The following is a 27,776-nucleotide window of genomic DNA, read 5'->3' as shown; positions in this document are numbered from 1 at the left end:
ATTCTTTGTGCCAGCAAGTCATTGCACACATAATATTTATGCCTGAGCTTCCCACTAGTGAAAGTAAGAAAAGGAAGTGTGATGAAGAGAAAGTGTAAGTCTTTTGAGAAAGAGAAGTTCTTTTCAAGTACTAAATTGTAAAAATGGCTTGTCACAGAGAACATTAAATGTAAGAGACGATACAGGAACCTCATTTTTACAACCCTCACAGACGCATCATATTTGTGATCCTTGATTAGATTGTGCCCGTCCTCCTCATGAAGTAACTCTGCTTTGCTTTGCAAAACCACAGTCGTCTTGCCTAAGGATGACTTGATGATGTACCAGAAACTCATATATGTTCACTCAACATTTATTAGAGGTCCAGCCCCAGCCTGGGTATAAATTCAGGCCATAGATTAGGTTTGAAACAGACTGAGTTCCCAAGTAATGCTAATATGTTCATTTCATCTCTAAAACTGCAGGATTTCTAATTGATGATTTGACTTTAAAATCTGCCTTCTTTAGGAGTTCTGTGGAATTTATCCTCATGTGATGCTGTAAAAATGACAATCATCCGAGATGCTCTCTCGACCCTGACAAACACTGTGATCGTTCCACATTCTGGATGGAATAACTCTTCTTTTGATGATGATCATAAAATTAAATTTCAGACTTCACTCGTTCTGCGTAATACAACAGGTTGCCTGAGGTAGATATTTTATTTCTTCTTTCCGATTGTCTGATTAAATAATGTGTGTCATAGCTAAGTTGATTTTAGGATGATTTACTTCACTTTCATTAATATCTGTGTAAGTTTCCAAGTTTGTTTAAAAGTTTAAGCCACTAGACTTTGTTAATCTGTGAGGAAAACATGAGCACAGACTAGTGGCTTGATAGACATTATCTTGTAAATGACTCTTCTATAGACTAGTCAAAAAAAACCTTTCAGTCTGAAAAATTACTGCCAAAATTCCAGTGTTTTACACTTTAACAGCATTTTTCTGGTTATTACATTCTGATTGCTACTGTGTTTGCAGCCTGGTTTTTGTTTAAATTCAAGATATGGAAGTATAAACTTGGAGTTGTAAAATAAGTAAGTCATGAGGATACAGTGTACACCCTGGTAGCTACGTGCTGTGTGTGTTGTGCTGAGTCACTCAGTCGTGTCCAGCTCTTTGCGACCCCACAGACTGTAGCTCCCCAGGCTCCGCTGTCCATAGGGATTCTCCAGGCAAGAATACTGGAGTGAGTTGCCATTTCTTGGAACAGGGGATCCCCCCAACCCAGGGATCGAACATTGCAGGCGGATTGCAGGTGGATTCTTTAGCATCTGAGCCATCAGGGAAGCCCTGGTGACTATAGTCAACAATATTGTGTTGTAAAGTTGAAAGAGACTTAAGAGTTAATCTTAAAAGTTCTCATCACAAGAAATAAAATATGTTTTGACTTTGCGTGGTGATAGGCTCACTGTGGTGATCATTTCACAGTGTATACAGATGTCAAATCACTGTGTTATACACCTGAAACTAATACATTGTCTGTTAATTGGACGTCAGTCTTTTGAAATCTGGGCTTCCCTGATAGCTCAGTTGGTAAAGAATCCGCCTGCAATGCAGGAGACCCCTAGTTCGATTCATGGGTTAGGAAGATCCACTGGAGAAGGTATAGGCTACCCAGTTTTCTTGGGCTTCTCTTGTGGCTCAGCTGGTAAAGAATCCACCTGCAATGCGGGAGACCTGGGTTCAATCCCTGGGTTGGGAAGATCCCCTGGAGAAGGGAAAAGCTACCCATTCCAGTATTCTGGCCTAGAGAATTCCATGGACTGTATAGTCCATGAAATCGCAAAGAGTTGGACATGTCTGAGTGACTTTAACTTTTTTAATGTAACAGTTGAAACCTTTCTGCTTTTAAAAGGGTGCAGAAAGGTATAGTTTAAACAGTCATTGGATTTGAGTTTTATAAATAAATGAAAATAAACCCAAATACTATTTTCAGTCATTATCTTTAGCATTTGAAATCCAGAAGGCCTCCTTTAAGTATTACAGTATTGTTCCTTATTTGCTGGTCATTCTCATCAGCTGTTGCCAAGGCTTCTTGGGAACTTGAAACAAACCTTAGGGCTCTGCCTCAGACAGACGGACTTCCTGTCCCATTCTGAGCCTTGGTTTCCTCATCTTTAGAACAGGGGTAATAATACCGTCTCAGAGTTGTGAAGACTCAGCTTGTATAGAATGCTTCATGTAGTGATAACACAGTGAACGCTATTCACATTTAAGCTAAGATGTCTAAGTATCTCTACAACAGAGCTTGTGGGAGCAGGGGAAGGGGCCTGGGCTTCTCCTCTGAAGCCTTCCCCTATTGGAATGGTTAACTGTGGGATCCTTCGCCTAGAACCGGCAGGGGTGGTGGTGGTGACAAGAGTCAGGCTCTTAGAGGACAGACCAACTCCCTGACTCAGATTCCTGCATCACCAAGCAGGTCACATGGCCTCTACTGCTGATTCGTGGGTCAGCATCTCATCCTCTCCCCATGCCTGAAAGGGGAGACTGTGATCACTCAGCCAGTCTGCCGGGCTTCAGGGAAAGCCCAGGAACAGGACACACAGGCTCCCCCAGTGGCTCAGAGCTATTAACATTTGGCAACTGCCTTCTGTGTACATTTAGTGATGACCAAAACAGACTGGATCCCTGCTCTGATAGAACAAAATTCTATTGATGAAGACAGGTAAATAAACAAGAAAATAACAGATGTCATTTTAAAAAAATAGGGTGACCTAAGAGTTACTAGCCAGGTACTTTGAAGGTCAGGTGGTCTCTCATGGGAAGTAAAGTTTAAGCCTGGATCTGAAATACTACAGGAGCTGCTCACATGAGAGCCGGTGAGGGAGGTGAGGAGGACACATTCTAGGCAGAGGCAACAAGGCGTGTAAAGACTCTGGGGCAGGGACGGGCTCGAGGCTGGAGCTTAATGTGCAAGGTGCAGAGTGGTGCCAGGTTATGTCAGATTTTTTAAATCATAGGAAAGAGTCTGTACCACCTGCCAAGTGCCATGGGAAACAGGGTTTTAATCATGGGAGTGGGTATGGTTTCTGACTGTGATGTAGTAGACAGTGGAGGCAAGAAGGTGAGGCTGTGCATCATTCCAGGCAAACAATGAGAGTGGCTGAGACCAGGCTCTGGAGACAGGTAGGCAGAGTGGGGTATGTTATAGAGGGAAAAGCTGACAAGATTTGCTCATTGACTGACTGTGATAGACAACGAAAAGAGAGGAAGTAAGGACACCGCCTTTATCTTTGGCCAGATCAGCTGGGAGCATGGAAGTGCTGTTGATGAGGTCAGGCAGAGGGGAGGAGGGAGTAATTGAGGGTTTTGGCCGATCTACTTTGAGATGTCTAATTAGCTATCCATACGGTAATATCAAGATTAAATGAGTTTGGAGTTCTTGAGAGGGGTTGCCCTAAAGATAGACATTTGGGGGTCATGGGTCCTCAGGTTGTGTTCCTTGTGTTAAATCCAAGGAACAGAAGGACACCACCCAGGAAGAGTGCAAAGATGGAGGCAGGGACCAGTATAGCCCTGGGCACCCCCAGAAGGACCCACAGGCAGAAGAGGCTGAGAAGGAAGACAGCAGATGAGAGGAAAACCAGAGAGATACGAGGAACAGAAGAGGACAGCTGTTGAGTGCAGCATAAAGGTTACCACAGAGGGATTATGCTGCTGCCAAGTCGCTTCAGTCGTGTCCGACTCTGTGCGACCCCATAGACGGCAGCTCACCAGGCTCCCCCGTCCCTGAGATTCTCCAGGCAAGAACACTGGAGTGGGTTGCCATTTCCTCCTCCAACGCATGAAAGTGAAAAGTGAAAGTGAAGTCGCTCAGTCGTGTCCGACTCTTCGCGACCCCATGGACTGCAGCCTACCAGGCTCCTCCGTCCATGGGATTTTCCAGGCAAGAGCACTGGAGTGGGGTGCCATAGGTGATAGTATCTCTTTGGCCTCAGAAAAACAAAGGTGAAAAGAGAACTCATTCTCAATCCCCCTTACAAAGGCTAATTTTTGAAAAATTGCCGAGTTAGACGACTTTGTTAATGGCACATAAAATAGAGCCTTGTAATTTGGTATCAATTCACAAAGTTGAATGGACAGTAAAATTTCAGTATGGATGAGACCTAAAAACAACTCAGAGTTTTTAATAATTTAAAAGAACAGGCAAATTGTAGCATGACCAAGTGTTCTCATTTAACTTGAAGTTTTTGTGTAAGAAATGATGTTTCCTCTGTTCATTCAAGAAGCATTTATGACCACCTACTACATGCAAAACATGTTTTAATAGGTGCAGGGACTGCCAAGACCTTATGGCCTTACAAGGAAAGTAAAACTGCCTGAATATAGCAACCATGCATGGCTAACAAACATCCTTTCATATGGTGGGCACTTTTGTAATTGCTTTATCTGTAGCAATTCATCTTTTCCTCACAGCAATCCTATGAGATAGTTACCATTATTCCTCCTTTTTTACATAGAAGGAAACTCAGGATAAGCCCCAAAAATAATTCTATTAGGAGGTTAGAAAGTGACCTGTCATGAGAGAGATACGAAGTTCAAGTGTCCCTGCTGTCTTCTATTCATGGCTCATGAGGGGCTGGCTATTATTATGAGCTCTTGAGATATTAAAATGCAGGCTCCATACGCCTCCTCAGACCAGATTTACACGCTGCTCTGTCGTCCATTCTCGGATCATTAAGGTAAGGCTCCACGGCTAATGAGCTCCCCCGTGTCTCTGCCTGTATAGGAATCTCAGCTCTGCTGGGGAGGAAGCGAGGAAGCAGATGCGGTCCTGCGAGGGGCTGGTGGACTCGCTGTTGTATGTGATCCACACGTGTGTGAACACTTCCGATTACGACAGCAAGGTCAGTGAATGCTGGTTGGCAGAGGACAACAGCTGCTGACCACCACTATCTGCATGCCCTTGACTCTGGCTGGAATTCCTGACCCTCTCCTCTTTGTTAGGTTACGCTCCAGGTTAAAGGGAGAATGTCTCTAAAAATTACAAGTTAACAGAGACAAGAGAACTTAACGAAAATAGCCTTAGAACCGTGAAAACTGAGTGATTCCATGCGGTAAGAACCTTAGCAGGGTCCAGACGTTCTGTGTGACTCTCCTGTGCTCAGTGTCAAGGTGATTGCCCCACTGCTGTTCCCTCTAATTCTGTATACCCTTCTGCTACAATCAGATCTATCTGCATCTGAGTATTTACTGAATAAAAGTTCCTGATTGAGGCACTGGAATCCCCCCCACCTCTCTGCCCAACCTGCCTCGGTACCAAAGGATGCCCCTTTCTGCATCCCAGGTTGCTGCATTTCATCCGTTCCCTCTGTTCCCAGCATGAGCCCCTTATCCTCCCCTCCTATTTCCTCCATCCCGGCCCTTGTACAAGGCATTCTGCTCATCATCCAGGGTCTACACTGGCATCAGAAGCTGGGGAAGGTGGGAAGAAACAGGAAAGAGGGACTAAATGTATCTAGAATCCCAAGGCAGGCCAGTCATGTATTGTTCAGATTGGGCTAGACAAAGAGAGGCCACAAGTAAGCCTGGGTTTGAAAATAAGGGTCTGTGAGAGAAAAGAATGATGAGTGGTAGGCTTGGGAGGAGGTAGAGGAGAATTCAAAGTGACAGCCAGGTTTTCATTTGAGCTTCATTGAACCAAAAGCTCTGCAGATGAAACTGAGAGGAGTAAACAAATTGGAAGGGGAGCGCTTGCGGGGCAAAACTAAACTTGGTTTTTGACACTCTTTGTTGAATAGACAGTTGGCTTCCCAATTAGAGGTGTGATAGAGACTTTGGAGGGGCAAAAGACCATGTACAGAAGACAAAATGTAGAACGAAAGAGATTGTGGAACTTTCCACAGATGGAGGGGAGAGGTGGGAGGTGGAAGAAGAGGACAAAGATGGCACTTGGGGGAGGGGCTGTGCCGGAGGGCCTTGGCCACACCTGCTGTCATGATGAGAGTTCCCAGCTGGGAGAAGGGGTGGGGTTCTGGTAATGTGGGGGCATCTGCCACTGCAGCAGCCCTGAAGCAGAAACCTTGGGCGTTCTCCCCTCCAGAGCCCCACACATTTCACTCAGTGTGAAATCAGAGCCTCAGCTCTACTTTGGGTGGCTCTGCACACTCTGTGAGCTTGGGGTCCCACCAACAGTCTGGAATCCGAGTTCTGACTTTCAGGTTGCAGGTTCCCATCAGTGAAAAACAGTTCTTTCATCTTCTACATTTATTTAGTGCCACCGGTGCTTGGTACAGAAGCATTTTGCACTAACACACTACAATGGTTTTAACTGTGCGCCGTGTTGGGTTTCAGACCGTGGAGAACTGCGTGTGCACCCTGAGGAACCTGTCGTATCGGCTGGAGCTGGAGGTGCCTCAGGCCCGGCTGCTGGGGCTGAACGAATTGGATGACTTACTCGGAAAAGAGTCTCCCAGCAAAGATTCGGAGCCAAGCTGCTGGGGGAAGAAGAAGAAGAAGAAAAAGAGGACACCACAAGAGGATCAAGTTAGCATTTTATTTGACATGAAACTCTTAAAGTTTTGTTTCTCTGGGAGTAAGAAATCACATATTTGGCAAGAAAAAATTTTTTCTCATGATTCAGCTTTTCTGCATAGCTCTAGCTGAGTCCAGCAGAAAGGAATGTTTTCAAATGTTGAATACTGTGTTCACTTTGCCTCCACCAGTACATGTTCTTTGTCTTTCAGTGGGATGGAGTTGGTCCTATCCCAGGACTGTCAAAGTCCCCCAAAGGCGTTGAGATGCTGTGGCACCCATCGGTGGTAAAACCGTATCTGACCCTCCTAGCAGAAAGTTCCAACCCAGCCACCTTGGAAGGCTCTGCCGGATCACTCCAGAACCTCTCTGCTGGAAACTGGAAGGTAGGATGTCCTCCGCTCGTCCACACCTCCATGCAGTCAGACCTGCCATGGTCAATGGAAAGGGATGAACAAAGGTGTTTAGAGCTTGGTAAAGGGTAGGAGGAAAAAAGTGAGGAGACTGCAGTTGGCTCTGGGGATCCAAGGATGAATATGACATAGCCCTTCCCCCTGAGAAACTGAAGGTGAAAGAGAAAAACAGACGTATTGAGTAAGTGTTGTATAGACTCCATAGTCTTGGAAGAGGACCTCTAACCCAGCCTGGTGAGGGAAAGGCAAGGAAGGAGGGACTCCAGGAGGTAGGGAAGAGTTCCTGGGGGGATGGTGCTGCCCAAGTGGAACCTTTAAGAATGAGCAGATGAAGCCCACACAGTGTGAGGTTGGGTGCAAAGGGAGCTTTCCAGATAAAGGGACAAGAGGGAACAAGAGCCCTCACAGTGAGGATGTCATGGGTGCAGGCTACAGGCTGGTGGCTGAGATGTGCAGGGGGACAAAGAGTGCCCGTGGTGGAACTGGCCCTCGTACCCAGGACTGACAGCCAAGCTTCAGGAGCTAAAACCTGACCTTCAGACCAGAGGGGCCACTGAAAGGGTTTAAGCAGACAGGCAACATAGACAGACTGATGTGGACACTGTTGGATCCCGTCTGCAGCTGCACTGAGAGTGAATTTGAAGTCAAGAGCCATGGAGGCTGGGATTCTGTTGGAGAGCCTGGTGAGAGATGCCGAGGGCCTAAATTGGAGCTGAGATTGGGCCTTTGTTCCTTTCTAATACTTGCAGAACCTACATGTGGCAGAGTTTCTGCCTCCACTGGTAAATCTGTGACTTCATTAGGAAAATTGAAGGTGATTTCCTACCGTTACCACTATAAGCAAGTTCTCAAAACTTTTAAAATATCATCTGACAACGTCTCAGACAATTCTTGTTTGAAACATTTCAACCTCTAGAAGTTTGCCAACAAGTATGTTTTAGTAGAATTATTATAATGCTTGTTTTTGATTATTTCCTCCATCACCACCTCCCAAAACGAAAATTGTCTGGGCGTTGTTTTTTTCCATGAGAGTGAAAAGTATTGCATTGCTAGCATGCAGCCAGCTGTTCTAATGCTTCTATATAAATAATTAGGCCTAGTGCTAAGCCACTGTGGGTTTTTTGTTATTGTTCTTGGTATGTGTATGTCACTTTGCTGTACAGCAGAGATTGGCACAACATTGTAAATCAACTATTAATTAAGTAAAAACATTAAAAGTACTAATAGCATCTAAGTACTGACTCTGGAGCCAGACCCCTGGCTTTGAATCCTGCCCTACCTCCCTTACTAGCTGGAGGCCTCAGATCTTTCTGTCCTCAGGTTCATCATCTGTAAAATGGAAATAATACTCACCTCATTATGTGGTTTTAAGGATTAAATGAGGTAATAAATGTGGAGGACCGAGGACAGTACCCAGCACATAAGTATTCATAAATATTTATGTTGGTGATGTGGTGTTCACCTCCAGCTCCTTATGACCTGAGAATCATATGGTGATTTTAAAAGCAATAACTAAAATAGATATGATTTGAGTTGTAGAATTTTGTTTTCTGGGACCTTTAGTGAATAGAAGTTAAATGGCAGGGTCATTTAAAATGTAAATATTATATGGAAGTGATTTCAAAGGTATCGAAAATAGTAAATCAAAATATTGGACTCATTAAGAAAACAAGATAGTCATGGTGAGAGATGTGAGCAAGTGAGAAGCTGTTTTGGGAGTGGTAATGGTGGTAATGTTCTGAAAGGGAGGCCCTCGAGGTAAACTGAGCCAGTTGTCTCCAAGAGAGACAGGCATTGGTTCTGTCCTTGCAGGTTTCAGAGGGAGAAGTTGCCAAAGCTGCCCAAGTCCTTTACCTGATGGCAAGTTGTGTATTATGTCTCCCCTGCAGATTTCATTTGATTTAGAAAACAGGAGTATTCACTTTACCTGAAAAAAGCTAATAGGATCTTTGAAATGTATCTTTTCCTTTTATTTATGTTTTTTAAAAAATCCATTCTGTTGATATTAAAGAAGCATCAGTAACATATTTTCATGTTCAAAATAATACAAAGGACTGGCAGATCTTTGTCCTTGTGTCTTGACCACAGCAGGAAAGTATTAAGATGTTTTATGAGCAACATTTTTCAATTATCCTCAATTTTGAAAGATAGTTTGTATTGGTAAAAATGTCAGTGAAAGCTCAAAACAAGATTAAAGACCCGTTTTCAAATGTTACTTTTTCTGTTTGTTTGTTTCCTTGATGACTTTGTGTTCATTTCCAATTCATGTGGTGCCCAGACTGACTCACTGTACAGACTTGCCTCTTAATCACGAAAGAAGGTTTTGACTGTGGATTTTAAAAAATCAGCAGCAGCAGTTAACTAATCTTGAATGATAAAGCATTTTGCGCACAGATATACTTACTTTTTCACCAATGTGTATGAATTATGATGCTCAGTGTTCCTAGAGAGTTCCTTTTCTTCCAAGGCAAGGGATTTTTTCCCAAGAAATTTCTTTGAAGGGTTACTAAACTGTAAATATTGTTGCAGAGAATACAGGGAAAAGATGACTGGATGGAGACAGGTTCTCCTTTAATGTGCACTGATCAGTTACCAGCTCTGCCATGCTATTTATAGCCTCTGGACCTGGCATGGAGCCAACTGCAGAGAAGACACGCCATCCGTCCTTAATCATGTTTATGTAGCTGAAGTAGAAAGTAATCACTGCCTTCTCTTTTCTGCACAGAAATATCTGCCAGATGGTGGTTTGAGGTTTTCAGGCTTTGGGATTTCTTTTTAAATCAGTCATCCTAGCTTATCTTTTTCCCAAACTGGTTTTCTCTTGACTGGCATCACAGATTTAATCTCCAGTTGGAGAGAAAACATTTAATCTATTAGTTCATCTTTTGAAAACATTTTTCTTAGGTGACAGTAATTCCTGAGAGCTGCGCTCTGTTTTATAATTGCTCATTACCTTGTTTTGTTTCCTAGTTTGCAGCATATATCCGAGCAGCCGTCCGCAAAGAAAAAGGGCTCCCCATCCTAGTAGAGCTTCTGAGAATGGATAACGATAGAGTTGTTTCTTCTGTGGCGACTGCCTTGAGGAATATGGCCCTAGATGTTCGCAACAAGGAGCTCATAGGTATGTTCTGGTGACCTGATGAACTCTAAAGAGAAATGACAGCATTTATAAAGCTCTTCTTTTGATTTATAAAAATATGACATTTAAAATGATTAGCAACTGAGTCCTAGTCCCTGGTTTCTTGGTGTATTTGGTACCTTTGTGTCTGTCCTTTCTGACCACTCCATTTCAGCGAGAGGTAGGCTTATTAATTAAACATTGATCTGGAAGATACATGTTCAGAAAAGCTAGCAGTTTCAGTCATACATTACAGAGCTACTTGGTAGATTTGGCGTGACTGTTTCCCAAGAGAGATTCATTTCTTAAACAACAAAAAAAAGGTTTGATTCTCACTTTTCTGATTTTTGAGACTTATATCTGCTAATTCACCAATACTACCATGTTCTAAATTTTAAAAAGAAATCACATGAATGTTTTATAGCTTTTCCTTCTCAGATCTGTGTAAGTATTCACACCAAAACAGAGCCACTGCCCCAAGGCCTGACCCCAGGGCAGGGTCAGGATGAGGGAAAGGCAAATGAGGCATATAAAGTACAAAATTATAGGAGGCATTCACCCTTAAATGTGGCTAGCACTTGCATAAACTTGAGAATGAGGTCCTCTTCAAAGTTCTGCACTCTTGGCAGCTTCCCTTGTTTGGCTCGTTGGGACGGCCACCATCCCAAGCAGAGTGTGGCATACAGAAAAGAGCAGCGGGCCTCAGGTTAAACCCTGGATCCACTGCTCACTGGCTATGTAACCTGGGGTGTCCTGCATTGAGCCCACCAGGCTCCATTCTTTCATCTCAATTGAAAACCCTTTCTTGGTTTCCATCTCTGAAAGGAAGCTGCCCATGCCAGCTCTCCTCACAATGGATTTGCTGTGAAAATGTAAGTTCCATGCCAGACCCATAGCTGGTGACGGGTCAAGGGAGGAGGAGGAGAAATTAGACAAGACCTTATATGGATTAGTGAGTGTATGTTGAACTTATTAAAATGCCCATGAGAGATAGGGAGAGAGGAAAGGAATAGGGGCCAGAAGGTTTACCTTACAGAGTGACTGAGAATTCTCTATGGCCCCTCACACAGTGCCTAACAGCAGTGCTATTTTAAGTCATTGCCTGGATTATCCTGTTCTTAAAACACATTCCTCCATGGAGCCAAACTGTACCTCACAGAGGGGAAAGGAGCTTCTTCCACAGCCTGTTCATACTCCAACTCATGCCTGATTCCAGTAGATGTGTTTATAGCTCTTGAAGTTTCCACATTTCCTTGAGAGAAATCCTCTAGGTCCCTAAAGAGAGATGTTTTAAGTTATTTCTGTTACATCTATATTATTTGAATTTATAGTTTGGGCATTCTTACTGCTAAAAATTAAAGGGTTGGCCACAGATGCCTTGCAGCCTATCATTCCACACATGGAGGAGAGAGTGGGAGAGCAGAGGGTGCCGGCCAATTCCGTGAGAGCCAAGACCTGTGGGGAGAACCAGTGTGCATTCCGGGGCCTTGCCTTCTCTCAGTGCCTCCCTGTGTTTTTGAGAGTTCCTCACCCGCTTTTAAACTTCAGTGAGCATTTTTTCCCTCCACTGATGAGCTTTATTTTGCCCGCGTTATTTACTCAGGAGTCACTTTTTCTTGTTTCCCCACCAAGATCCCTTCCTTCCTAGGCAGTCTGAGCGCCTCCCGGATCTGACTCTGATTTACCCAGCATTTCTGTTCCTAAGAACCACTCCCTTCACTCTCCTCACGTCCAGCACTAGCAGTGGACTCTGTCTCCAGAGAGGTTTCTTCACAAGGAAACACAGTTTTGTGAGTTCACAGAAGTTCCTGCATATTCACCTGAGTCTGACCAAGCCAGCTGTCTGGGCCGCAAGCTCTGAGAGAACTGCTAGGGTCGCTCACAGATGGAGTGAGCGGCCTTCTCCCAAACTTCCAGAGTGCAGTTTAAAACTATGCCTTAGCAAAATGACAGATTACATGTTGCGGACCTGCTGGTCGTTCACAAGTATTCACAATCACAAGTGCTAACTTATCATCTTTTCCTAAAAACCATATTTATCTTCTGGCTTAAGATGTCATCACTGTTTTTCCACTCTTGGTAACAGTATTCTCTATGAGTAAAGCTCAAGTCTTCCCTTGACATGCTGTAAATCATGGAGCTTGTATTCAGGCACTATCTTCTCCTGCTTACCACTGTATATAAATAGGTCTTCAATAAAAACCCCATTTAGCATCCACTCAATTATTAGCATGGGGGAAAAAACTAAGAAAATATTTACTTGTGCTTTAGTTAATTTCCAGTTTGTCAGTCAGTAATTGAAATGGGAAAAGCTCGAGATAATTCCATTTTGGAGAAGAGTAAGGGAAACTGAGGGTCTGTAGGGAAATGCTTCAGGAGCGAGGGGGCTCCCCTGCCTTGTCCTGTTGGGAACTTTATTATTACGTCACTCCTGAGACATACAGCATACTCATTCATACCAGAATTGTATTTGTGTCTTCTTTAAAAGAAACAAACACGTTGTTACTGATGTCAGATGTCAGACCGATAGAAATCCTCAACTTGATGAAAATATGTAACTACCCATTTCACATGTTGAGATCTAGAAAGATGTCATGAAAAGTATTTTTGGCAGCCTTATTTGATCAACTTAAAACTTATTCAAAAAAAAGTTTTTAAAAGCTTTAAGAGGAAGTTGTAATTGTGATACATAGGAATTGAATGGAGAACAATATGTACTATCATAATTCCTTTATTCTCACTGTTCATGAAAATAGTGGAAACTAAAGCAGTGTGATTAGTATACCAGTTTTATACCCTGATTTACATTTTCTTTTAGCAATTTTCAGTAAAGTTTTATAAACCAAATCATTTCCCCAAGTGGCCTGGCCATGATGTTAACCTGCCCCTTACAGTTAAAATGTTTGTCATTTCCTTTTTCACTGTGGATTTTTTTCTTTCCTGTTATTGTCTCTTTTGAGGTTTTATCTTAAAGAGACCATGCAATCACAATTTTTCAATAACAATAATAACAAAAACCAGGTCCCTTCCAGAATCGGAATGAACTCTTTTGTCCTGGGCAGGGAAATATGCCATGCGAGACCTGGTCAACCGGCTCCCAGGTGGCGCCAGCCCCAGCGTGCTGTCGGATGAGACCGTGGCGGCCATCTGCTGCGCCCTGCACGAGGTCACTAGCAAGAACATGGAGAACGCCAAGGCCCTGGCTGATTCGGGAGGCATAGAGAAGCTGGTGAACATCACCAAGGGCAGAGGAGACAGGCAAGTCTGCTGCAAGGGGATGCCAGCCCCAGGCCCTCATTCTTGGGTTGGCCCTGTGACAAGTGCTTTGGTCAAGGATACATTTCCTGTTGGGAGGGATTTATTTCTGCACTTCTTACATGCCAGTAAGCTAAGCAGTTAAAACCTATTTTGCTGGGAGAAGTATTTGTGGTCATGTGGCCCCTTTTCTGCTCTTTATTTTCTTGGAGCATCCCTTAGCCCTACTATTGTCCTGTCCCTAAAGCCACATGTGGTCATTTTGCCTCCTGGAAGAATCAGACGTGTCATGGGGAGGAAAACCTGAAGACCCATCTCCCTCGGGCATTTGGCTCTGCTCCAGGCTCCGGGGCCTGTTCTGCAAGAACTTCTTCCTAAATCCTCAGTTCTGGGATTATTTGCTCCCACAAAGTACTAAAATCACCACGTGCAGCAGAGCCTACGTGTGGCCTCAGGATGAGCCCTGGGCTTGGATCATATGTCGCTTCTGGGTGACACCCAAGTGATGAAGCAGCAGAAGGATTGGTGGCAAAAATAGGTTTCTTGTCACAGAGCCATAGTGGTGACTATGAATTTGCCTTAGTGCCAGATCAGAGAATCCTTCAAGGAAGTGGGACATGTAGGACACGCAGGATAGCACCTCCACTTCAGCTGTAAAATGTCTCGCCCCCAGATCACCTCCCGTAGGGCAGTGGCTTCCCTGGTTTATCTACGGCCCCTCTGGCATCTACCACCACCAGTAGCAGGCGCTTTGTGTTTTTATTCACTGCTGCATCCTCAGTGTCTAGAACAAAGCCTGGCCCCCAATTAGTGAACATTTATTAGTTGGCTGAGCATCAGTGCTAGAAGTCACATTGTATATACTTTTGAAATAATTTCTGTTGATAAAATATAAGAATAATGTAGCAAAGCATAGTCTCACTCCACAGAAACCACAGCTATCAACATTATCCGTATTTCCTTTTAGTCCTTTTTTTCCTTATGTATGTATCTTTTTTATCTCATTAGTAATAAGTGCACACACACTCCTTTTTATTTCAAAGGAAATGAAACATTACAGAAAAAGCTAAGGTCCTGTTCCACTAACTCCCCTTCTCTCCCCTCTTCCATAAGAGTAACCAAAATCGCATTTCGTGCTCTTAAAATTTTGTCAGATAGCCTTTATTTGTGAAAGGCATAAGAGCAGACTACAGAAATGTTGAAAGAGTGCCAAAATCTTTGTATATAAAAAAAAAAGTCTAATTTTTTTTCCAAAACAGATTCAGAGAGTCCTAGATCAAATCAAGTTTTCTTCTGAACATAAACTTACTTTCCTTTCAATTCACTCACCAAGCATCTGTCTCCTGCCTGCCTGCCATGTGCTACAGCGGTGTGCAGGTCACACCTACCCACAGGCCGCTTACGTTCCCTGGGCAGAGCAGATGAGGTTCCAGTGGAGTGAGCAGCGCACTTAGCCTGCGGATGGTGCTGAGTGTGTGGCAAGTAATAAAATCAGGGATAGTTATAGGGCTTGCCAGGGTGAGGAGGTGGTGTTACAATTTTAGACACAGTCGTCAGGAAGACCTCAAGGAGATGGTGCTTCTTGAGCACAGACCTGGAGGAGGGAAGGAAGAGCATCTGGGGGCAAAAGGAACAAGTGGGAGTGCCCAGAGATGGAAGAGCACCCATGTGTGTGATGAAGGGAGGAAGCCAGAGGGGCTACAACGGAGCAAGTCAGCAGGGAAGAGGAGGAGGGACAGTAACCAGAAGTACAGGAGCCTGTGGATCAGTGTCAGAGGACTCTGACTTTACTCTGAGCAAAACTGGGAGCTATTGGAGAGTGTACAGCAGAGGAGAGCCGTGATCCAATGTCCCTGAAAATAATCAGAGTAACTCCACAAACTCTTCTCCCCTGACTCCTAATGAGACTAACAGTGACAGGACTTGAGGTGAAGAAGTGGTTGATCCTGACATGTTGGAAAGTAGAATCAGTGAAGGATTTACTGAAGGGTTAGATGAGCAGCAGGAAAGAAGGAAAGTGTCAAGGATGACTCTGAGGTCTTTGACCAAAGAGACCATGGGATGGAATTGCCACTTAGCGACATGGGGCGGCCGGCAGGAGCAGCAGGTCTTCAGGGAGGACCAGAGTTTGGGATGTGATACCCTTGAGATGGCTATTAGATGTCCATGTGAGGGTCTGGTCAGGAGTGGAATGTACTCGAGTCAAGTTCAAGATGGAGTCCAGGCCGCGGATCATTTTGAGAGTCATAGGGTGTGGATGGCGTATTTAGAGAAGAGAAATGGGATGAGATCAACAAGAGATGTAGATAGAGAAGAGAAGAGGCCTGAGGGCTCTGGTGTCCCTCATGGTTTGAGGTCAAGGAGATAAGAGGAGCCAGCAGTGAGCCCGAGAAAGGGCAGCCAGACCATTCAGAAGAGACCCAGCCACACCTGGTGCCTTGCAAGCCACATGCAGAAAGTGTTTTGAAGGTGAGCGCATATCACATGTGCTGCTCAGCCAGGTAGGACTAGGATTGAGATGTGCCCAGTTTAACAATATTGAGGAGAAGATGGGATGAGAGAAATTAGAGATGAGACTACGTAATTGCATCTAGGAATGGTGCTGCAAAGGGAGAGCAGAGAAACTTCTTGCTTTCTTAGGAGTCAGGTTTCTGCTCAGAGAACCTGTCTAAAAATTTGTGGTCTAGCTGTTGGTGTCCCGGTGTGCACCTAGCACGCCCCTGCTGTCAGGTTTGTGGAGTAGTCCTTGGAGCCAGGTCTGAGGTCTGCCTTTCCTGACCTGATCCCAGCTGCCCAGCATTCAAAGATGGAAAACAATAGCAGCAGTAACAGCAGTGTGAGACCCCGGCTGAGAGTGGGGTGGCTGTGAGCTGTAGACACCTTGCAGGCGTCTGAAATTTCCTGTGCATTCTCTTCTTTAGGGTATTCCTTGCTCTGTTGTCTGTTTTGGAAATTTTAAATTTAAAAAGTCTTAGAGTGGTTGGGTCTGACCCAGATTTTCCCTTGACTCACCTCTGGGAACTGAGATTGTGAGGCTCCGGCACTTGCCTACACGCCACCCCCCTGCTGAAGCCTCAGAATCATCACAGCCCAGATTCTGTTGTGATGGACTGGGTGGAGGAGGTGCCACTAGCCTGCTCTCCTCTCTTCTTCCCCCATGTCCTGAGGGTTTAGTTGGGAAGATAAGGAATGGAAGAGGACAGCAGATCAAATCTTCAATATCAAAATGAAGTCTGAGGACAGAGGTGTTCAATTCTCTTCAAGGCCCCTGAACCACCCTCACGAGGTGCTCTGAAGGCCTTCGCTGAGGCAGGAGGCCGCATTCCCGCTTCTCTTCATGGTGAGGCCGCTGACTGAGAGGACCAGCTCCTGAGCTGAACTGCCTGGACTTGAGGTCAGCGGCGCTCGAATACAGCACCGACATTCAACAGTCTTCAGAGAGGGGAGGCAGTAACTGACCTTAATTTCCAAAGCAAATATGAGAGCACACAGACACACGTGTTTACAAAGAGGTATACATGATAGGAAATACAGGGTATACATGGAGAAGGAAATGGCAACCCACTCCAGGGTTCTTGCCTGGAGAATCCCAGGGGCGGGGAAGTCTGGCCGGCTGCCATCTCTGGGGTCGCACAGAGTCGGACACGACTGAAGCGACTTAGCAGCATACATGATAGGAAAGTTATAAGATGGCCTCATAATGGTTCAGAGGGTATTTCAGCCAACTTGGCAGGGCCCTCAGACCCTTGGGATGTGTGGTCACGGTCAGCGGTCATGGGCTCATTCCAACCACAGCTTCTGACCACACAGCCGAATGCCTGGGAGCCTTTATTTGGTCCCTGCCACATCTGGCCAGCCCTGAGCTTGACAGACTCCCAGGGGCTCCTCACACCTTGATGGTGGTTCCTAGCAGCAGCCTCCTCCCTGCCCCGGTCCTTGGAGAGGTGGCCTCATGGCCACCGCTTCGCTGCCAGAGTCTCTCAAGTGGAGCCTGGGGGCGGTGCTGCCCACGTTCATTAACATGCCCGCTCTTTCCCTAGATCATCTCTGAAAGTGGTGAAGGCAGCAGCCCAGGTCTTGAATACATTATGGCAATATCGGGACCTCCGGAGCATTTATAAAAAGGTAACTTACGAGAATAGCTCTAGTATAATTAGCATTCATCAGAGCGCACAGTCGTAATCATTTATTATCATGAAATGTCATTTTTCATTTTGAGAGGTTTCTTTTTCTCTTTTACCTCCATAGGATGGGTGGAATCAGAACCATTTTATTACACCTGTGTCAACGTTAGAGCGAGACCGGTTCAAATCGCATCCTTCCTTGTCTACCACCAACCAACAGATGTCACCCGTCATTCAGTCAGGTCAGTGGGTAAACGCCCCTCCTAGGTGAGAGCGTGTGACAGAATGTCATTTCCCGTCCAGAGGAGACTGAGCACGCACACTGATTAAGTCTGTCGCTTCCAAACACTGAGGGAAGGAGAGTTTGCTCTTCAAACTGAAAGCCTTCTTCAGGAATTACATGTTATTGTAAACAGCAGGCCCACTCTCCTCCTTCTGTTTTAAAGGTTTATGCAAGTTTACACCAACTAGGGTACAAAAGTGGCCCAGCCTCCTCCATAGCATCTGTTACCCCAAGCTTCTGCTTCACTAGGTTTGCCAAGGGGCCTGGGAACCTGCACTTCATAAGCCGACCTGGTGACGCGGATATAGGAGAGTGGAAGAACACACTTTGAGAACCACTAGCTTGTGCCTGAAAATGGTTGCCCTTGTCTGCCTGCTGGCCATAAGTCTGAAATCTCTTCCAAAGTGATTTTTTTAGTTTTCTTGATGAAAACTATTCGAGTCCTTTAGACCCTGGGAGAGCCATGATGTCCCCCTGCATCTTACTTCTCACCAGTTAAACCTCTGTTTGCTGGCTGCACCCAGACCCCAGCATCCATAGCTCATGGGCAGGCCTTGTAGGTGGCTTTACAGGGATTCCCTATGATTTGTAAGTTGGGAGTCTTGGCAACCATGCTACCTACTTATTAGTGGTGTTTAATTTGGTGGAAAGAATGTTTTGAGACTCAACATAATTTTTTTTTTACATGTAAGAACAGAATATTACCACCAAGTTGATTCAGCCCTGTAAATTTAATTCTTAGCTAAATGAAACAGGAAAAGTAATAAACATCTTTCATTTGGCTTTAAATCTCCCCTTCTGACATATAAATATTATCTGTTGTATTCAATTGTGTTCCTGCTGGCAGTCTTATTTCTCTTGTGGACAAATGTGGCCAAAAAAACTAATATACGACTGGGGGTTCTTGTCGCGTAATTAGATGTCTTCACATATACCAGGAATTTTTAAAAATTATCTCCGCCTACTACATGATATATATTTATATCTTAGTTTTTAAATTATGAGTTGTTTTCCTTCAAAAAGACCTCTGCTTGGGTTTTGACACATTCTTGCCGGGCTCCCAGGTATAGCCTGAGGCCGTCCTGCTTTATGGAAATGCTCAGGATTCTTTAGGGAACTTGGAAAGAGTGGTGCCAGGGCAAGTGGGAGAGCGGGCTGCTTAACGAAAGGCATGTGTACAGGCAAAAGAGTAATTTCAGACAAATTAGAACATAGTAAGCAATGAACTCGTTTTGAGGACTCAGATATCCACACTGGACAGTGCTGACGAGCCCCATCCAAGTTCCGAGGTCCCTCTCTGGGTTTCATTTGAAGGTAGGATATAATTCACACTTGTTTCTCGAGTTATTCTGAGGGCTGATCATCCATCCCTCGGGATTAGTGTGATATCTGTTTATGGGCACATCTCATATCTTGCTGACATTGATAATAGTGGGAGGCAGGTGGGGATGTCTACCTACCTTCTAGAAAGTAGGATGAGAAGCACATAGACATGGCCCATGCTCAAAATATTTTCTAGGGAAGATACTTTGCTATCAGTCTTCCTCTGAAAGCATCAATGCATGCAAAACCACCAGTGGCAGGTCTGGGGGCCGCTGCTCTCTAGTGGATCCAGTGAATAAGTGACCATTCTTAATTGTAAGACACTTCAATACAAGCAAGATGATCCCTTAATGAGAAAAAGAAGGTGTGCAGTGTTTTCCTTCTGTGCAAAAATGTCCCACAGGATACCCAAGGGTAGATACGTTGTTATGAAACGTTTGGCTCCAGCTGGATAAAAAAGCTGGACCTTTGTGAAGCTGGGCTTCTCAGCATCCTGAGCTTCTTGATGAGTAGGGCTTACTGAGCTTAAAATTTCCCTGACAGCTGATCACCATAAAAGGAATTATAAGTTTCATGGACTGGGCACTCTTATTCAAACACATTTAGAGATGCAGATTTTTTGGAAATCATCAGAAATCAAAACATGCCATAAAACCATCTATTTACTGAAGAGCTATACATTAAGGATAATAGATGGGTGTGTCACGAGCGACTGAACTGAGATCATAAAACAGCAAACGTAACTTTTGCATTAGTCTCAAAGGCCTAAGCAGGTCATTGAGACCCACCATCTCAGTGGGGAAACTGCACAACCCCTGTACCACGCTGGGCTCCCAGCGATCTCCGGGGTTGGCAGCACTGATCATCACAGTGGCCGGTCTGCAGGCCACCATCCAGGGACCTGGAGTTGGCTGCCCTCCAGCTCTCCGCACCTCTAAGAGCTGACTTTAGTGCTGGCCGAGTCTAATTATTGACCTTTGTTCTTCCAGAAAGGACTTCCTAGAGACACTGACAGTCTGATCTCTCTTTCTTCTCCTCTCTCCCTTCTCCTCTCACCTGTCGGTTCAGTCGGCAGCACCTCGTCCTCACCAGCACTGTTAGGAGTCAGAGACCCTCGCTCTGAATACGATAGGACCCAGCCACCTATGCAGTATTACAGTAGCCAAGGGGATGCCACACACAGAGGCCTGTACCCTGGTAAGATGCCAGTCGGGTGTGTGATAGAGTATCTCGAAAAGCCGCGTGTCCCCAGGCACTTGAACGGCAGCCTGGGAGGTAACCTCTGCCTGCCTTGAGATGGTCCCCCAGCAGCAAACCATGGTCCACTCTCTCCATCTCCTTCCTGCTTCAGGGGCTGTTGCCTTTCCCACTTGTTTTAAGTAAAACAAGCAGAGGCAGTGGTCTGCTGACCACAAATAAAAAGAGCACTGTATCCGAGTGAGAACGCATTTCCGGCTCCCGTGCAGCGCAGGCCCTGTGTCCTGCCCCCTCCCCACTCCCCTGTGTGTTCCAGAAACCTGTGCTCTGTGACAGTCGGCAGGGCCGAGCTCCTGGACCGACTCATGCATTCAAACCTGCGGATGGGGGTCAATTCCATTTGCATTTTCGTGGAAAAGTTTGAATGAATAACAAAATATATAATGTGATTCTCCTCAGAGTGATTATTTATTTTTTAAGAATAACAAAAGTGATGTTGCACAGTATTATTTTTATGTCCTATTCAGAAAGCCGTGCATATAATTTATTTAAAGAATGCCAACCTGAAGGGTTACCACGATTTCATATTATCTCCATTCTCAGCTATCTTGCAAATTGAAACTCCTCTGGAGGTTTCAAAAAGGAGGGGAATGCTCCTTTCTCAAAAAAAACTATTTATTAAAAAGAAATAAAAGCTGGTGGCAATTTAACAACTGCTGGGGGAGCAGTCTCAGTTGTGCCGTTGTCTTTAAAATTGTGATTCCACAGGACTATTTACTAATCGACTGTTGTTACTATGGCAATTAATAGCTCAGAAAATTGCAGATGCTACATTTCAAACACCACGCTCTTTGCAGAGGAAATGCACATACCAACTGAAGTGCATTGTTGCTTCAGGTTTGCAGCAGCCTGCTTTATTTTAAAGATCGCCTCCTCAGCATGCGCGCCCTTCTGTATCTTCTTTGCTTGCTTCAATAAACTAATTTGCCTCAAATATGTTTCATTTTCCTCATTAAAATAAAAATCTTTGCTAGCCTTAACAATACTAGAAGGGTAACCAGTGACATCATCAGAGTCTGCTGTGGCCTCTTGAAGACAGCTATCTGGTTACCAGGTTCTTTTTAAGACATACTCAAATATGGCAGACACAAGACTGTGCCTTCAGGTGGCTGGCCTTTTAGAACACAGGCTGTGCCTGCTCCTTGCAGGACCTGGGATTTTGAATCAAGGCTGTTCTGAGAGCGTGGAGCTTGTTCCGCTATGTTTCCCTTCCCCCATCTGAGGGTGGGGGCAAAGCTCAAGAGCCCTGGAAAAGCCATGTTCCAGGCTCTGGGAGCATGTCTGCTGTTCAGAAAGCCAGCCAGCAGACATCTACACAGGTGGGAAGAGCTCCCCATAGTGACCAGAGTTTGAGAAGCAATCCTTTTTGGATCTGTGCGTTGGCATTGCTCTTTGGTGAAACACACAGCCTCTTTTTGCCATATTCATTAGCCCCTGAGAGCCCTGGGTTAGGCAGCAAGCAGGCTTGATCTGGGGCACCCAGGCTGCTAACCGTCTGGGGCTATGCCATGCCGGGAAGGCAGGGCCTGTCGGGCACACCACCAGCCCTAGCCCTGGGAGTCCATATGACCTAATGGACCGAATAATGAGCACTAGTTTTAATTTCATAAAATATTTTCTTACAGGCTCCAGCAAACCTTCACCAATTTACATCAGTTCCTATTCCTCACCAGCAAGAGAACAAAATAGACGGCTACAGGTGAATTTGCAATACCATTTTTACAGAAGGCCGATTAGCAGGGATCAACACAGTAAGGGGTCCGCGCCGGTTGACTTACCTGAGCTGGGCCCACACGGCAGGGCCGGGGAGCTGTCCCAGGGGATCTCTGTTCCTTGGAAGCTCCTCCGTGGTTTAAGCAAATCACTTCTCCAGTAGCCTCTTGTCCTTGCATATCCGAATTGGTAACCCCATGCCACTGATGGCAACCAGCTGAGAAGTCTTTAACTCCTGTTTTTTACCCAACAGTTTCCTCTTCCCACTTTTTTTCTTTTTTTTTTTTTTTAGGTCTCTAAAATCTCTTCTGTTCTCTGGGTGGGGAAAGATCAGTAAGCACACTTCATCCTCTCACCTCATTGTTCTCTTTTTTGTACCTCCGTCTCTTTCTCCATCTTCATGGCTCCCTCCGATTCGGGCCTCCATGGTTTGAAGACACTTGAGTCTTAGGCTCAGAGGTCACAATGGACTCAGCCCTACAGGGGTAGACCCCAGTCCTCAGCAGAAAGGGGACTAGTGATTGTAACATTTAATCTCTGCTTTCATGGGGGCCTAAAATTCATTTTGGTCCTGTCTGATGCCATGTCCACATGGGTCATCTGATCTCTCCTCTTACCTTCCATTAACACAGCAGTTGGGGGGTTCCCAAACAAGCCTGTAACCTGCCCTGAAGATAAGGATGCTCTCAGACCTCCTTCCATATCTTTTCCCTGTAGATGGAAGAAGAACCTCTCAAGTTACTCATAATCCCTGCTATAGTTTTTTCATCAGGAGAAATATCCTCAGAATCATCACTCTAAATTAAAAAGCAAATTTAGCTCTGAAATCCTTATAATATTAGAATGCCTTTAGTTCCAGAATATGGTGTTGATCCCTATGTGGTAAATTTGTAACATCTTGGCTACAGGCAGGGCAGGGGTGGAATTTGGGTGTAATCAGAAGGAAAGACAGACATTAGGACCATTACAGTTTTTCTCCAAACATGTGAAGAAATCAATGTGAAGTCAGAGATAGACCAGCACAAAGGAAATGAGGTCAGGCTGTGGGTGCCCACCTGTGTTTCACTTTGCTTCCTTATAGATGAAGTTAGTATCAGCCCTGGCTTGGGGGGCTTGTTCCTTTTGAATTGTATTTGCTCACATATCTCTTCTAATTTTACTACTCTCCTGCCTGGAGATTGCTTATTCGTTTAAAAGCACAGCAGGGTTTCCAAGGTGTGATTTGTTCACCAGACTACATATTTCTTTTAAAACTGAGGGATGGACTCAATCTTCATCTCTGAGATAAATGTTTTCAAAGATGGTTCTGCGATTATACAGCAATCCGAAGCCCCAAAATCCAACCTTTAACTGGGTTCTTGATGTGCTAATTGTACCCCTGTGTCAAAGCAAAAATAAAGGCCATCTTTCAACGGGCATGCCCAAATCACAGGCTCTTCCAGAGCAGAGCACAGAACTTGGCCTCTAGGGAGGAGGGAGGTAGCAGGGGCTATCTGGGGTTCTCCCAAGTTGCTGACTTCTAGAAGTCCTAGGACAGGACTTGAGCCAACTGCCAGCTCACCTGTAAACAGTTTAAAATCCTTCCAGTCCACTAGTAAACATACAGTGTGCACCAGAAAAACATTCAACGATAAATTCACAAACACTGAATATTGCTTTAAAAATATAAAGCAGGAAGCCCACATTAATTTTCCCTAAACATGTACTTCCAAAAATTGCCTTGATTTATTTGCTTTCTCATTTTGCCAACAGCATCAACAGCTGTATTATAGTCAAGATGACTCCAACAGAAAGAACTTTGATGCATACAGATTGTATTTGCAGTCTCCTCATAGCTATGAAGATCCTTATTTTGATGACCGAGTTCACTTTCCAGCTTCTACTGATTATTCGACACAGTATGGACTGAAATCGACCACGAATTACGTGGACTTTTATTCCACTAAACGACCTTCTTACAGAGCAGAACAGTACCCAGGGTCCCCAGACTCATGGGTGTAGCATCCTGATGCTCGGGAGAGGAACTCTTTCTTTCTAACTTTGTTTGGATTGAGATGAGAAGTCCGTCTTGCTGATTTGCTGATGAAATGTGAAAGTGACATGGAAGGAATGAGTGAAGAGCATATTCTTTTTTTCTTTTTTGAGGAATTTTCAGGGAAGTGAGGCAACCTTCGGGAGAAAGGACTTTCTAAGCTATACTTAGGTGTTAGATCTAATTACTTGTAGATTCTATAGTCTGGTGAAGGTGTGGGCGATGTGATGAGAGGTTTAAGAAATGGGTGAAATGAGATGGGGGATGTGTAGGTCAAATCAAATTAAAAATGATTTTTTTAATGTGAATAAGTTATGTTCTGATAGTTTGTACAGAAAAAAAAATAAATAAAATGGATGCCCTTCGTGTTTTATTGCTATTACTAACTGTCAAGATTGTATGCTATTATGTCTTGTAAATTTCTTTTGTTGATGTAAATATGGAAATGCCACATTGGCTAAGTGCCATCACTTGTAACGCAGTGTGTCATCTGAAAAGAGATTTGAAGAAACTGACAGCTTAAAAAACAAATGGGAAACCCAAGGAATTGTTAGCAGTTAAAAACAAACTACAACATCCTTTGTTTTCAAAATGAATAGTGTACCTTTGAAGCACCAAGTCCAGTCTGGTATAGCAGCACCATGCCCATTCCCTGCCTCTTTCATAGGACCCTTCACTGCCATTTTCTATGCACATGAAAGAAAATAAATGTGGAAATTTCATCCTTGGAAATTTGTTCCCTGTTCTTTTTCTTTGTTTTTTTTTTTTTTTCTGTGTATGACACAGAAAAGTAAATTAATAAATGTGAATCTCATTGCATATAGGAAACAGCTTAAATATATCCATCTATTTTGGACTTTTCCTAGTTCCATACAGTTAATATACTTTGCGGAATGGACTGTTCCACAGAATGATGCTGTGAACTTTCCTCTTCTTTATCTATCTTAGTGTTTTTATTTCTTGTGATCTGTTTTTAATCTAATGCCCATTATCATTTTATCATGTTTTTTTCCAGACTGCTGTATATTTAACACCATTTTTCACCGAAGAGAAATTACATCTGGCAGCCTGGCCCTAACTAAATTGGCAGACTCCTTTTGGCATCATTTTAAGAACTCCATAACTGCGTAAGAACAGTGGTTGGGCACTTATTGGTTGGCAGCAATGTAATAAGCTGAAACAAATTCTAAATAATTATTTTGCTGAGTAATCCCTTGAGACAAAATAATTCCTGGCTTAGAAATAGGGTAGGGAAGCCCCACCATGCATGGCAGGCAGGGGTCCTCATAATACCAAGCTGCATCCCTTCCCAGCCTTTCTCCATCCCTGAAGACCCAAAGTCTGAGAACTTCCCAAGTCTTGTGGTTTCCACCCTGGGTCTTACATGGAAAACAACCCATACAGCAAGTCAAACCCAGTGGAGTTCACTCAGCTCAATATATCCTGCAAACATGATTATAAAAGAAAAAAACCTAGTCTGGCCTGTGTGTTTAAATTTGTGAGTATTCGTAGAGAGTTCCAAGAGGAAAGTGCTTTCTCTCTCTTGCTGAATGGACTACAGCTCAAGAATTAGGCTCCAAAGTGAAATGGAAATACAGAAATAAGCAAAAAGCTTCCCAGGTGGCGGCAGTGGTAAAGAACCCAGCCTGCCAATGCAGGAGACGTAAAAGACATGGGTTTGATCCCTGGGTCAGGAAGTTCCCCTGGAGAAGGAAATGGCACCCGTCTCCAGTGTTCTTGCCTGGAAAAATCCATGGACAGAGGAAGCTGGTGGGCTAGTCCATGGTGTTGCAAAGAGTCAGACACTACTGAGCACAAACATCTCATCATCTTTCTCACGTCCACCAATGGCGAGCCTTTCCGAAGTGCAGGCTTTCTGAAATGACACCTGAGCCAGTTCCCACAGTCAGACTGCCCAGCTGCTCCCAGCCTCACGTGCCCTGGAAACCACCTTCTTTCGATGGCAGAGGCTGCCGGATTTCCCCCAGGGAGCTGGCCTCAGGACTTTGAAGATGTGTCTGTGTGAGTTTTGAATCACTGTCTTCACTGAACCTGCTTTCCATGCATCTGGCTTAAAGGCCCTCCTGGAGTCAGGAGTAAAGGACTCTGCAGCTGGCCTGAGCTCACTTGACAGTGACTGCTGCTTCTAGTAACCTCATCATCCTTTGGGATAGCTTGGTGAACCTGGACCCCCATCTGACAGGCAGCATTTCAAAAACTGATCCAAATTTAGGTTGCAAAGAATTCACTTGGGTCTCAGCCAGACCTTGTAATGGCGCCAGAAAGAAGCCTGTGGGTGAGAACTGGGCATAAGATCAGGTGCCCTCTCTGGCTCCTCCCTGATAACAGAGGGAAAAAGAATCTGCACATGGAGCCTGAAAGACAAAACCGCATCGTGGTTCAAAGAGCTGAGCCCTACCTCCACCCTGCTCTTCAAGGTATGGAAATAGAAAAGCTCTGCTGAAACTAACTTGACTTTCTGTTACCGCCCCCAAAATGTTAGGCAGAACTCAGACCTCCTGAAGAGACCTGTGCTTCCACTCAGCCGTGGTCAGCGTACTGCCCTGCTCCCAAGTCCTGGAGAATTGGGGCTGAACTGAGCCAGTGTTGGTGAGCTAGACCCATGCATCTCCACTCTGACCACACATCAGAGGGTGCCCCCCCAACACTGACCAGTGGCAACCCCAGGAGGTGGGGTTCAGGCATCTCTTCTTGAGAAGATCCCTGATGATGGCAGTGTGTGGTCAAGCCACTTGACCTGCACACCATTCCCCTCGCCAGTTTCCTGCCCTGGAACCTGAAAATGTAGCAGTTGGAGTTAGGGTTGGGGAGAGCTTGCCTGGAAGATAGTGATAAAGATTTGGAGTGTTAAAATTGAAATTTTTATTTTTTTTAATTATGAAATTATGATAACACATTTACAGGAGACTTGGAAAATATAGAACAAAGTTACATATATTTCTACTACGAAAGGGAAAGTGCTAGTCCCTCAGACGTGTCCGACTCTTTGCAACCTCCAGGCTCCTCTGTCCATGGAATTCTCCAGGCAAGAATACTGAAGTGCCATTCCCTTCTCCAGGGGATCTTCCCAACCCAGGGATCAAACCTGGGTGTCCCATATTGCAGGCAGATTCTTTATCATCTGAGCCACAGGGAAGCCATATTATAATTATTTTTTAAGCAGCTAAGATTTTAGTTGGAGTTTCAATATCAAATTCTCAAATATTAATAGAATGAATATACAGAAAAGTAGAAGGATATAGTAGACCTGAAAACCACTGTGAACCAAATTCAACATAATTAAGGTTTATATAATTTTCACACAAGAGTAGGATACAAATACTATTCAAGTTCCCATAGACTATAAGAGACACTGGAAGATATCCAGGGACATAAAACAAAGGTGCAAAAATTTCATGGGTAAGGTTAAAATTGAGATCTTAAATTTAAAATGTCAGAAATGAGGTTTTTCTTCTTGCCAGTGTACATATCTTTTGCCTATGAGTACTTTTAAAAAAGTTATGAAAGCCCTTGGGTGTTCATGAGTATCAAAAGTGAGGACCTCAGTAACTCCTCCAGTCATCAGTTCCTGGCCAGTGTTTGGTTATCCACATGATTGCTGATTCTTACAGTGAAACACCGCAGATTCACTTTACCCAGCACTCGAGATGCACTCCTAGTTTCACAGACATCCTTCAGCCCTCAGAGCACATGGGTGAAGCCTGCACCAATAGCTCGTTCAC

The 27,776-nt window shown here is 44.5% G+C and overlaps 1 protein-coding gene across 14 annotated transcripts in view; it reads left to right on the top strand.

Annotated features, from left to right (window-relative positions):
* PKP4 (plakophilin 4) overlaps positions 1-26,227 on the top strand; it is a 259,721-nt gene extending 233,494 nt beyond the window's left edge. For 8 of the 14 annotated variants that reach the window (XM_055572499.1, XM_055572498.1, XM_055572496.1 and 5 more), the window contains 11 exons: positions 508-691; positions 4,771-4,888; positions 6,336-6,527; positions 6,728-6,901; positions 9,899-10,049; positions 13,109-13,304; positions 17,342-17,426; positions 17,550-17,667; positions 20,100-20,228; positions 21,914-21,987; positions 23,754-24,765. In XM_055572499.1, the coding sequence (XP_055428474.1) occupies positions 508-691; positions 4,771-4,888; positions 6,336-6,527; positions 6,728-6,901; positions 9,899-10,049; positions 13,109-13,304; positions 17,342-17,426; positions 17,550-17,667; positions 20,100-20,228; positions 21,914-21,987; positions 23,754-24,002 (1,670 nt within the window). In that variant the 3' untranslated portion in view covers positions 24,003-24,765. Of the gene's footprint in view, positions 1-507; positions 692-4,770; positions 4,889-6,335; positions 6,528-6,727; positions 6,902-9,898; positions 10,050-13,108; positions 13,305-17,341; positions 17,427-17,549; positions 17,668-17,957; positions 18,656-20,099; positions 20,229-21,038; positions 21,196-21,913; positions 21,988-23,753; positions 24,766-25,048 lie in introns of those variants that run through there. The other 6 variants (XM_055572501.1, XM_055572497.1, XM_055572502.1 and 3 more) reach the window with 5 other exon arrangements.
* Positions 26,228-27,776: the final 1,549 nt, after the last annotated feature.

This window comes from Bubalus kerabau, chromosome 3, assembly GCF_029407905.1.
Source record: "Bubalus kerabau isolate K-KA32 ecotype Philippines breed swamp buffalo chromosome 3, PCC_UOA_SB_1v2, whole genome shotgun sequence".
Classification (NCBI taxonomy): domain Eukaryota; kingdom Metazoa; phylum Chordata; class Mammalia; order Artiodactyla; family Bovidae; genus Bubalus; species Bubalus kerabau.
The sequence above is the reverse complement of the archived record's forward strand: the minus strand, read 5'-3'. Positions and strand labels throughout refer to the sequence as shown.